This window comes from Carex rostrata, chromosome 5, assembly GCF_964058835.1.
Source record: "Carex rostrata chromosome 5, lpCarRost1.2, whole genome shotgun sequence".
NCBI lineage: Eukaryota > Viridiplantae > Streptophyta > Magnoliopsida > Poales > Cyperaceae > Carex > Carex rostrata.
In genome coordinates this window covers 9,600,465-9,611,786 of record NC_135922.1, presented here as the reverse complement: position 1 = coordinate 9,611,786, position 11,322 = coordinate 9,600,465, and the positions used below count along the sequence as shown (strand labels likewise).

Genomic DNA, 11,322 nt, shown 5'->3' with positions numbered 1-11,322 from the left:
GAATTAATAGGAGTGGGTTTAAAAGATGAAGAATATGAAAGGAATTGAAAATACTGGATATTCCCCTGTTCATTTAACTTATTTCGAGGCCCCTCTAAATTTTTAACTTTTTTTTTTACCTTCGCAGAGGTTGTGAAGTCAAGCCCCTGTGACATTCATCGATAGAATTTGATAATTGTATTGAATTGAATGCTTTATTGAGTATTTCTCATAAATTACAATGAATTAGTATATAGAGTACAATGGCTTATAGCCGTTAGAATGGTACAAGGTGAGTTATCGCGAAGAGGAAAAAATAAATTAAACAGAGAGAGAAAAGGATTAGAAGGGTGTGATTTGCAATATTCCTTCTAGCGGTTATACTAAGCATCCCCAAGCTAAATAATCTCCAACTGAGTTGCTTTTGTTAAACTTGTCCAACATCTAAGTTTTCATGTTTTAGTTTGAAAGAAAAGGAAAATGCAGAGATTAATTATTCATCAAAAAAGTTTTCATGTCTACTTATCTCATTTGTTTAGTATTACTTTAATTATGCATATTATTACCAAAGCCCCACTCTAATATTTTTTTTAATATATGTACATAAAAGTTTGATGTACGCTAGAATTTTTCTTTTAATTTATTGAATATAAATTTAAAATCAGAACTTTTAAAAATGTATTAAGGGAAATTTCGAGATTTAGAATAACTAAAATTTGAAATTCTGATACAAAGTTTTTCTTGTCTTTTATCTTAGAAATGCATATCCTTTATAAATTTAAAATTTCGAGATTAAGCAAATCAACACACTTAATTACCACCATGATACAGAGTTTTTTTTTTATCTTTATCTTCTAAATACATATCATTGATTTGAAAGCGTCTAAAAGGAAAAGAAGACAATTTTGGCAGTTACAAGTAAAATACATAGTCTTCTGTCTTTAATATTTGTCTTGCGTTTTGGAAGCATATTCAACAACTCAAGAATAAAACCAAACAACAAATACAAATACAAATAAATTAAAAGAAAAAGAAAATGATAGCACTACGAAAAGGATCGAAAAAACTAACACAAATAAAATAAAGGAAAGCACTGTAGAGATTCAAGCTCTAATCATATCTATGTGCGGAACATGTTTGCAGATGTTGTTGTGGATCTCATCTTTGTGCTTTTTTAATTCGCTGCAGCGAGATACCTCAAGTTCTTTTAGATTGGACAGGTATTGAAGCCCGAGAGGCACCCTTAGTTTGTTACAATCCCATAGTTTCACCTCTTTAAGTATGGGCATGGCACCTGCCTTTATCTCCCATTCTTCTAGATTGTTTAGGCCAAAAAACCACAACTCATGTAGCTGTTGGAAGCCTCCAACAGAACAGATCATCTTTCGATTCGCTTCTCCTCCTTGCAACCAGAGCCACCTGAGGTTGCGTAGCTTCTCTAGCACTGGCAGCGGATCTTCCTTGAACTGGAGATTTTTGAGTTTAAGATTTGTGACGTGGATGGGAAACATGCCAACCTCAGGTGACAACTTGTTGTTGGGGGATGAAGACTCCTCATTTAGAGTCAGACATGGTAAATGCTGATAAAATGGAAACCTTTGCATCTCCACAATTGTTTGCGGCACTTCACTGCCACTTAAACAAAGATAGGTTAGATGATTTAGTGTATCAAGCAACTTGGCCATTACATCCCATGAAAAGTTGTTCTCCACTTCCATAACTAAATCACGCAAATTTGGTAGTTTAGGTAACTGTGCATTCCATGACTCTCTGCTCTTCACACCCTTGAGTGTTTGCAGATTTTTTAGGTCCGCAGATGATGACGGTCCTGCAGTATAATTCTTCCAATTTAGCATCACATGCCTAAGTGTTTTCACATTCCATATATCATCAGGCAAGTCGCCGTGAGCTATTAATTCACTGAAATCAAGGGTCTCCAGGAATTTCAAACCACCTATGAACGACTCAAAAGATTTTCTGTTACTACTCAATGACCCACTAAGTTCGCAATACCTGTTGAGAAACAAGATAATTAGAGCGTCAGTTAGGCCTCAGACCTGTTAGGGGTATTTTCGTCATTGACCATTTATTAGATAAAACAGAGTTACTAGTTAACAACAATTATAACATACCAACCTGAGATACACAAGACAACCAATTAAAGAAAATAAATCAAGTGCCTTCAAGGCCACCAAGAGCTACACAAGACAACCACCCAAACCAGAAAAATAACAAGAGTATCTGTTCTTATCAAGTTCAGTACCATAAATACAAACAAAACCAGAAAAAGGGCAGTGCCAACAAAGCCAATACCAAATAACAGATACCAGAAAGACAGTACTAGCAAAATACCAGAAATCCAGAAATATACGATCAAACCTAAATAATAGCAATTATGGCATACCAACCTAAGATCCTCCAACAAGCAAGAAAATTGATCAAATCCATAACCGAGTGATTAGCGATGAGTGTACAACAGCTACATAAAACTAAAGATTGAGTCTATGCAACAAAATCCCAAAACTCTAGCCTCACCAATCGCCAATATCACCCTGATAGGTGCACAAATTGCAAAAAATTGGGTCACACCCACCCAAGATCGGTGTTGGTTCATCTCCGACCAAAAAGATGAACGACGGAGAGGGAAGGAGATCGCGAGAAAGAGAAAAAAAAGGCAGCGACAAAAGAAAAATGAGGAGCAAAAGACTGCCACATCATCTACATTTGGTCAGAAAATGGAGGCCTCCATTTAGGGAGAGATTATGAGAAAAAAGGTGAAACGGGTCAGAACAACCCAGTCCAAGAAAACCAAGATCAAGTGAGGGAACTGATTCAGCTACTAATTACGCGGTTGGCTCAACAGTATCTCCCAAAATGTTGCGGTATTGCTTTAAACTCAATAAATCTTTCTTCAAAAATTCAAATAATTTTAGATAGTTGTGCAACCCACCACATGTTTTGCAAGAAAGATTTATTGACCAATTTAGACCTATCTAAAAATAAACAATATGTTGTTGCTGAAAATAGTATGAAAACCAAAATTAATGACATGGGATATGTAATCTTTTTTCAAAAAATATATGAAAGATATTTTTTTATATAAGTATTTTCTCTACAAATTTAATTTCAATTTAAAAAAACTTAATACAAGAATTAAATTGTAATGCCATCTTTTTTTCAAATATATAATATTTAAGAATCGGAAAACTGGAAAAATAATTGATGAAGGTTTTTTAAAAAATGGGCTCTACCTTTTAAATTATGAAAAATTCAATCTAAATGCCAGAAGACAAGAGAATTTATACACTCTTTGACATAAAAAGACTAGGACATTCTCCCGATAAAATCCTTAAATATATTCGTCATTTTCCAAAATTGAATTTTAGTAATTGCAAAATGTTTAAATTAGAAAAACATACAAGATTACCATTTCATCTATCAAATAGTAAAAGTGAGAAACCTTTTGAGTGGAGACCCGCTCCAATTGAATAATTTAATGGATACAAATATTTTATAATTTTTATAGATGATTTTTCTAAAGTAACTTTGTTACATTTACTAAAAAATAAAAGTGAAGTATTTTCTCACTTTCAAGAGTTCTATAATTTTATAGAAAATCAATATGATGCAAAAATTAAAATGTTTAGATCCGATAATGGAATGAAACTAATAAATAGAAAAATATCAAATTTCTTCAAACAAACATCAAACAACATGTGTATACATCCGAACAAAATGATGTTTTCAAATGAAAAATTAGACATTTGCTTGAAATGACTCGAGTTCTTTTATTTCAAAATAATATACTAAAGATTTTTTGGTCGGATGGCATACTCACTTCCACATATTTAATAAATAGATTGCCTAGTGCCAATTTAAATTATAAAAGTCCATTGGAGATCCTTTACCAAAAGAAACATTATATTGAATCATTTGAGAATATTTGAGTGCACATGCTTTGTACACAAAAGCAAACAACATAAACCCCATGTTTGGTTGTGGCCTAAAGCTAAGGAGGCCTAAATTGGTTATTCCAACTTAGGTCGGTCTAAATTATTTATGTTTGGTTGAGGCCTAAAGTTAAATCATAGCTTAAACTATTCTTTGTTTGGTTAGAGTTGGTGGAGGACTAAAGTTTTAAAAGCCTAAATTGGTTAATTATTTATAATAAGATACTAATTATATAATATTAATATATTAATAATAATTGTAATATATTATATATTATTATAAAATTTATTTAATATATTAACAGTATAACATATTAATTATATAATTACATATTAATTATATAATTACATATTAATAATAATTATGAATAAGAAAATATTAATTATATAATATTAATATATTAATAATAACTATAAAAATATTATAATATTATTATAATAATTATTTCATATATTAACAATATAACATATTAATTATATAGTTATATATCGTTAATAAGATACTAATTACACAGTATTAATATATTAACAATATAACATAATAATTATATAATTATTTATTAATAATAATTATTAATAAAAGGATATTAATTATATAATATTATTATAATAATTATTTAATATATTAACAATATAAGATATTAATTACATAATTATATACTAATAATAATTATTGACAATAATATACTAATTATATACAAATAAAATATTATTATAATCATTCAAGTTAGGCCACGAGGTGGAATAAAAATTAAACCACCATGTGAGGTGGCTTAATTTAGGCCGGCCTAAAGATCGGCTTATGCCATCTTAGGCCGGCTCATTTAAGACACGTTTAGTGGAATAACGAGGCCTAAACTCCTTATTCCACCATTTAGGCCACAACCAAACATGGTGAAATTGAATTATACGTCAACTAAAACTATTTTTTTGAGATATTCTTCACAAAAAAATGATTATAAATGTTATGATCTAATTAATCACAAATACTATATTTCTAGAGATACAATATATCTAGAAAATGAGCCATATTATAAGGATGTTGATAATAAAATCAATATCCAAGAAATACCAAACATATTTGTTTTACCACAAGTTGGTAATACAAATATAGAAAATACCACATCGGAGGAAAATACCACTCCGGTACAAGATGAAAGTGAGATAGAAGAAATCTCACAAAACAAAGAGGAAGAGAAAAACTTGGAAGAAACAAGTGTGGAAAATACACTATTAAGAAGATTATCAAGAACAATTCTACCATCAACAAGGTTGAGGGACTCTGTGACATACCAGGTATAATATCCTATTCAAAACTTTATTTCCTATAAAAATATTTCCTCTCCAAACCAAATATTTTTTACCTCTATTTCAAAAGAAATAAAACCAAATGATTACCTTGAAGCCATTAACAACTCGGTTTGGCTCAAGACCATGAAAGAAGAATTAAAGGGTATTGAAAAAAATGAAATTCGGGTAATTGTTCAATTACCAAAAGATAAAAAAATCCATAGATTGTAAATGTGTATACACAATTAAGTATAATTGTGATGGTATCGTAGAACGGTACAAGGCTCGCTTAGTTGCAAAATGGTATACACAAACATATCGTATAGACTATTATGAAAATTTTGCACCCGTGGCCAAAATGAATAATTAGAGGATTTTATTTTCTATTTCGGTAAACCAAAATTAGAAATTATACTAATATAATGGACGTCAAAAATGCATTTCTTCAAAGAACACTTGAAGAAGTGGTATATACGACTACCACCGGTCATGAAGAAAAAAAATCATGATTAGCTTGAAAATGGAAGAAATTCATTTTTGGATTGAAGTAATATCTAAGAGTATGGTATGAGAAACTAAATTCTCATTTAATTTCTTGTAATTTTAAAATTAGTAGTGCCAATCATTTCTTATTAGTAAAATTTGAAGAAATTAATACTACCATTATATTAGTATATGTTGATGTCATTATAATCACCGGAAATAACCAAGATGAAATTAATAAAATAAAATTTCAATTGAAAGAAAAATTTGACATTAAGGATCTTGGTTATTTAAAATATTTCTACGAAAAGAAATTGCACATTCTAAGAAAGGCCTATTTATTTCTCAAAGAAAATATATTTTTGATTTATTAAAGAAAACCGGTAAACTAGATTGTAAACTGGCCTCAACACCAATAGATGGCAAGCATAAATTAAATAGCGAAGAAGGTGAACCACTAAAATATATAAATCAATTTAAAAGACTTGTAATAAAATTAATATACCTAATGGTAACCCGTCAGGATATTTTGTTCTTAGTAAGTCAAATTAGTCAATTCATGCATGCTCTAAGAACATCACACTTGGAAACAATAAAAAGAATTTTAAACTGTTTAAAAATAACACTCAGAAAAAAAATTTGCATGAAATAATAATTCTAAAAATGTGTGTGGCTATTCCGATGCAGATTAGACCGGGAGCTTCGATAGAAAATCAACATCCAGTTTTTGCACATTTGTAGGCATAAATCTAGTCACATGAAAAAGCAAGAAATAAAATATCATGGCAAGATCAAGCGCCGAGGCAGAATATCGTGTTATGGCATCAATTGTGAGTCAATTGACATGGATCAAGCAACTCCTCACAGATATGAGAATTAAAATTCAAACAACAATGAAAATGTTTAGCAACAACAAAGCGGTACGACACATAGCATCCAACCCGATGTTTCACGAGAGAACAAAACACATCGCGGTGGATTGCCACTTTATTAGAGAAAAAGATTCAAGCTAAGGAAATTGAAACTCCTTTTGTAAGAAGTGAAGACCAATTCGCGGATATCTTTATGAAGGGATTAGATCCAAGACAATTTGAAGAAAATGTGAACAAATTAGGGTTGATCAACATTTGCAACTCTAACTTGAGGGGAAGTGTTGAGAATCAAGATAATTAGAGACCCAGTTAGGCCTCATACCTGTTAGGGGTATTTTCACCATTAACCATTTATTAGAAAAAAGAGAGTTACTAATTAATAAAGAAAAAAGCAACTCCATCTTTTTATTTGACCGTTATGTAACCGTTAGGGACTATATAGAAATTGGTTATATAAAGCCTCATTGTAAAAACATTGAAAGTAAATTGTAATAAAAACAAACAATTCATCATACCGTTTGTTTATCACTTCAGTGTTTTATTTTGCAAAAATCAACAATACCTTAATTGATTGAGTCCAAGAAAATGCTCGCAATCTACCGAACCACTCTCTCGCCTCTGTCCAAAGTTAATAAGCACCTTAAGCAGCCTTTGCCGAGAGCAATTTGGCATTGGATTCTCAGAGCACAAGAAAGAACGGAGATTTGGATTTGCATGTTCTATCAATTCATCGCAACCCGAGTAATGGATTGCCACACGACGTGCCTTGGCACTGCTCTCCCAGTTGTTAGGGTTTGAGCAAATTGTGAGAAAGTTATCCTCTTTGGCCTTTTCGATGGCAAGTTCACGAAGGAGATCATGTATATGACAAAATCTGATGGAATCATCGAGACAGCGTTTTGATACTTGAACCAAGCTTCTGTTGAAAATAAATTAGGAGATCAATTAAATGGAATTCTCTGGATTATATGAAAAGTGTTGGAATGAATATAATCACAAGTGTTTAATTTGTAAACTAAATAGAATACTTAACTTATAAAAAAAAATGTTAGTCATGAATATTAGTTGAGTTTTAAAGTGCCAATTAAATTTATAAAGTAGGTTATTATCTTATCTAAAAAAAATAAACAGTAACTTTTATGAGTCTGTAATAGAATGTTGAACTATGGAAGTATACCTTTGCACTAGTTCTTCTAGAAAGCTCTCAGCAGTATCCTCGAATGTTCTGGATTCTTCTGCCGGTATGAACCCCTCAGCAACCCACAACCGCAATAATGCTTTAGCATCAATTTTATGGTCTTCAGGAAAAGTCGCAAAGTACATGAAACAAGATTTGAGAACAAATGGCAAGTCATCGTAGCTAGTGGCCATGATCTTAGTACAATCTCTCCCATGAATGCCCCAGTTCATAGTTTGCACCATTTTACTCCAAGAAGCATAATTTGCAGGTTTTTTTGATAAAAGACCTCCTAAAACCAACAATGCAAGGGGTAATCCACCACATTTTTTAACAAATTGTTTTCCAACCTCATATAGTTCATCGGGAAACCCTTCACTCAAATCTCGATTAGGAAGAGCCTTTTTCAGCAAAAGCTCTAGGCTCGGTTTCTCAGTTAAATATGGAAGTTTATATGGTTCAGCATCATCGATAATGTTTTGGATTCTAGCAGTTACGATAACTCTACTTCCAATCCCGGCATCAGGTAGCACTTCACCAATTTTAATCCATAGATCACTTGTCCACATATCATCTAGGACTAGAAGGTATTTCTTTGGTTGTGGCTCTTCATCAGGATCAGGCTTATGAGAGTTTGGACGTAAATATTGTTCTATAGAGTACTGCTCACCATTAAGAATTTTGTAAAGCTTTGTAAGTAAATACTCTTCTCCACCTTTTAGGTCGTTTTGAGGGAGAGGCTCGACTTGCTCTATTATCTTTCTCAAAATATCCATTAGATTGAACTCTTGAGAGATAACTACCCATATGCGAACATCAAAATGTCTCTTGACATCATTGCTGTAGAAAACAAAGCAGATAGTTTGAATCATATAGCATTCCTCAAATGCTCTGTTCCTATAATTGGTACTTGTACATAGAGGCTAGTTCTCACAATTTAAATTTTAGTTTGAATCATATAGCAGATAGTCTGTATTCGGGAATTTAGTTTGGTGTTTCCACCAAAGTATCAACAAGTAAAATCATCACAATTAAAAGATAACATAACTCTCTCTAAGTTTTGCACAAGATTTACAATTAATATTCCTAAAAGATTTGGCATTGATTTTTTTTTCCCGAAATTAGGATGACATTAGGGTAGAAGAGTAAATTTCTTATTTAATTACAAACAGAAAATAGGTCTGGCTACAAATTTAGCATTGATTAATTGTAAAATTTTACTAGAGTATCAACAAGTAAAATCGTCACAATAAAAAGTTTCATAGGACTTACCACAATCCTAAAAAATTTAGTATTGATTGTATTTCGCAAAAAAAGAAAATGTGTCCGCCAAAATTCTAATTATATTAATAGACGAATGGGTAAATTTAATGAATCTGAACTTTTTGAGGTGCATATACGATACATACTTTTTTTGAAGCGAAAATCTGTTAATTTGAAACTCTTAGAGGGTATCCAAGGAATTTTTCCTTAAAACACCATCTTTTCAGGGAATATTGAAATATATAAATGTGTGTGTGTGACTGTGTGACTGTGTGTGCGTTTTTGTGTATACTTTTCAAGAAATGTTGAATATCAAATAATTAAGCTATTTTTGACATAGTTAATTATATTTACCTATTGTAGACTTTTCGCGCAAGTGTTGTTTTCCCGAGCCCACCAGGTCCCACAATTGAGATGACAGCGCGCCTTTTGGTGGTTTGGTCAAGCAACAACTTTACGATGTTATCCCTGTCATGATCGAAGCCGACAACATTAGGATCATCTACTTCAAGTAGCACACGGGACCTAACCGGTAGCCTCAGCCGCTCTCCGCTGCCTTCACCCAGTGACAAGATTCCATATCTCTTTCTACTTTTATTGATCTCCCGAATACGTGCCAGTATCTCATTCATCTCATCAGCAAGGTTGTGCAAAGCCGGGAGCTTTTTGGCCTTGCTCCACATTCTTTTAGTACCCCCAGGAATTTGAGCAAATCCTCTCGGGTGCTCTCGTGAAGGGTTCCCAGTCACTGGAGCCTTCAAGAAAAAGGCATTGTCTATGACATCTTCAATGTCGTAAGCAATATCTCTGACCTCATTTACCCAATTCTTTTGCGTCTCACTTACAACCTGCTTCATGTCGGCATCTTTAAGGAATGCTTGAATCCACCTGAGCTCACGACTCAATCTCTCCACTTGCTTGCCAACGCCGTGTAATAGTAGAACCTCCTTAACAGCAGCATCTGACAGCTTGCCCAAAACAAAACTGACTATACCCTCGGCCATCTTGCCAACCAATTTATTTGCGTTAGCAAGTTGTGTACAGAAAGAACAGTAAAATTTAAGCTGAATCGAAACAAATCGGGAAAGGGGAAGACTGAAAGAAAGCGAGTTTATTTAGCGATATTATGGTAAGAGGTGTGGCAACTTTTAGATCTGAAAGAAAGAGGGAGAGAGAAAAATGGGGAAGACTTTGGTAAGATTAAAGTGGAGCGGGTTAAGTAGAACGCGGAGCAGAGGGGTTTGCTATCATAAATTAAGGCCTAGTGGAATCCAGTTGGCCTATATATTTAATTTTTTAACCTTAAAAATAATGCTCCGTGGATTGTCTATGCAAAACAAAAAACAATCTTTTGAAAAGCAAACGATTTCTTTTTATATATTATTTTATACAAACAAAAAAATCATATATTACAAAAAGAAAATATTTATTATTCTCTTAAAAACTGTATCTAGAAGGATCCTTTATATATAGAATCTCAATATAATTTAAATGAGAGTTCTAATGATTTACCAACGTGTCATGCTTTTAACTTTTAGGACTTCTACCCTTAATAACAACAATTTTCTAAAACTAAAAAGTAAAAACGAGTTGCATCTACTATGCGGCCATTTTTATTAATATCCCTAAAACAAATGAAAATTTTAAATATGTTCCTGTCTCCAATTTTTTTTTTATAGATGCCCTGACCGCCTGGGCCCAGGGCGGCCCAAAATACCCTCTGAGGCGCCAGCCCCTGGGGCGGCCCACAAGCCAAGTGAGGCGCCACACCCTGCGGCGCCCCATTAGGCCTGTGAGGCGCCCCCTCCCCAGGCGCCCCATATGTAGTATGATTTAAACCCATTCGTTTTCTGCCTCTGCACTTCCCGATTTGAGAACTCTCGAGGCGAGAAGCTGAGTGAATAGGTATTTTTTTAATTATAATAATTAGTCATTACTGTTGCAAGTACTGTAGCGAACTGTACAATTACTGTAGGAATTTCACTACTAGAATTCTGACTTGTTGCATCGACTTACCTATGCTACAACCCCCGTTGCAACTACTCAATTTTCGACTTGTTCCATGGGTTTTCCATGCAACAAGTCGAAAATTGAGTAGTTGCATGGGTTATCCATGCAACAAGCCCAAAAAAATACCGTTGCAACAACCCTCGTTGCAACTACTCAATTTTCGACTTGTTGCATGGATAACCCATGCAACTGACATTTTTGGGGGGGTTGTTTCATGGGTAAGCCCATGCAACAAGTCAGAGTATCCATGCAACAAGTCATTTGTTGCATGGACACTACTTACCCATGCAACAAATAT

At 33.1% G+C, this 11,322-nt stretch overlaps 1 protein-coding gene across 1 annotated transcript; it reads right to left on the bottom strand.

The window, feature by feature from the left end:
• Positions 1–950: 950 nt before the first annotated feature.
• On the bottom strand, positions 951–10,051 carry LOC144553973 (disease resistance protein RPP13-like). Its single transcript, XM_078302148.1, has 4 exons — positions 9,369–10,051; positions 7,752–8,591; positions 7,137–7,493; positions 951–1,992 (listed from the first exon to the last, which is right to left on the bottom strand). The coding sequence occupies exons 1-4, from the start codon at positions 10,016–10,018 to the stop codon at positions 1,083–1,085; spliced, it is 2,757 nt and encodes a 918-aa protein (XP_078158274.1). The 5' UTR covers positions 10,019–10,051; the 3' UTR covers positions 951–1,082.
• Between the last annotated feature and the right edge of the window lie 1,271 nt (positions 10,052–11,322).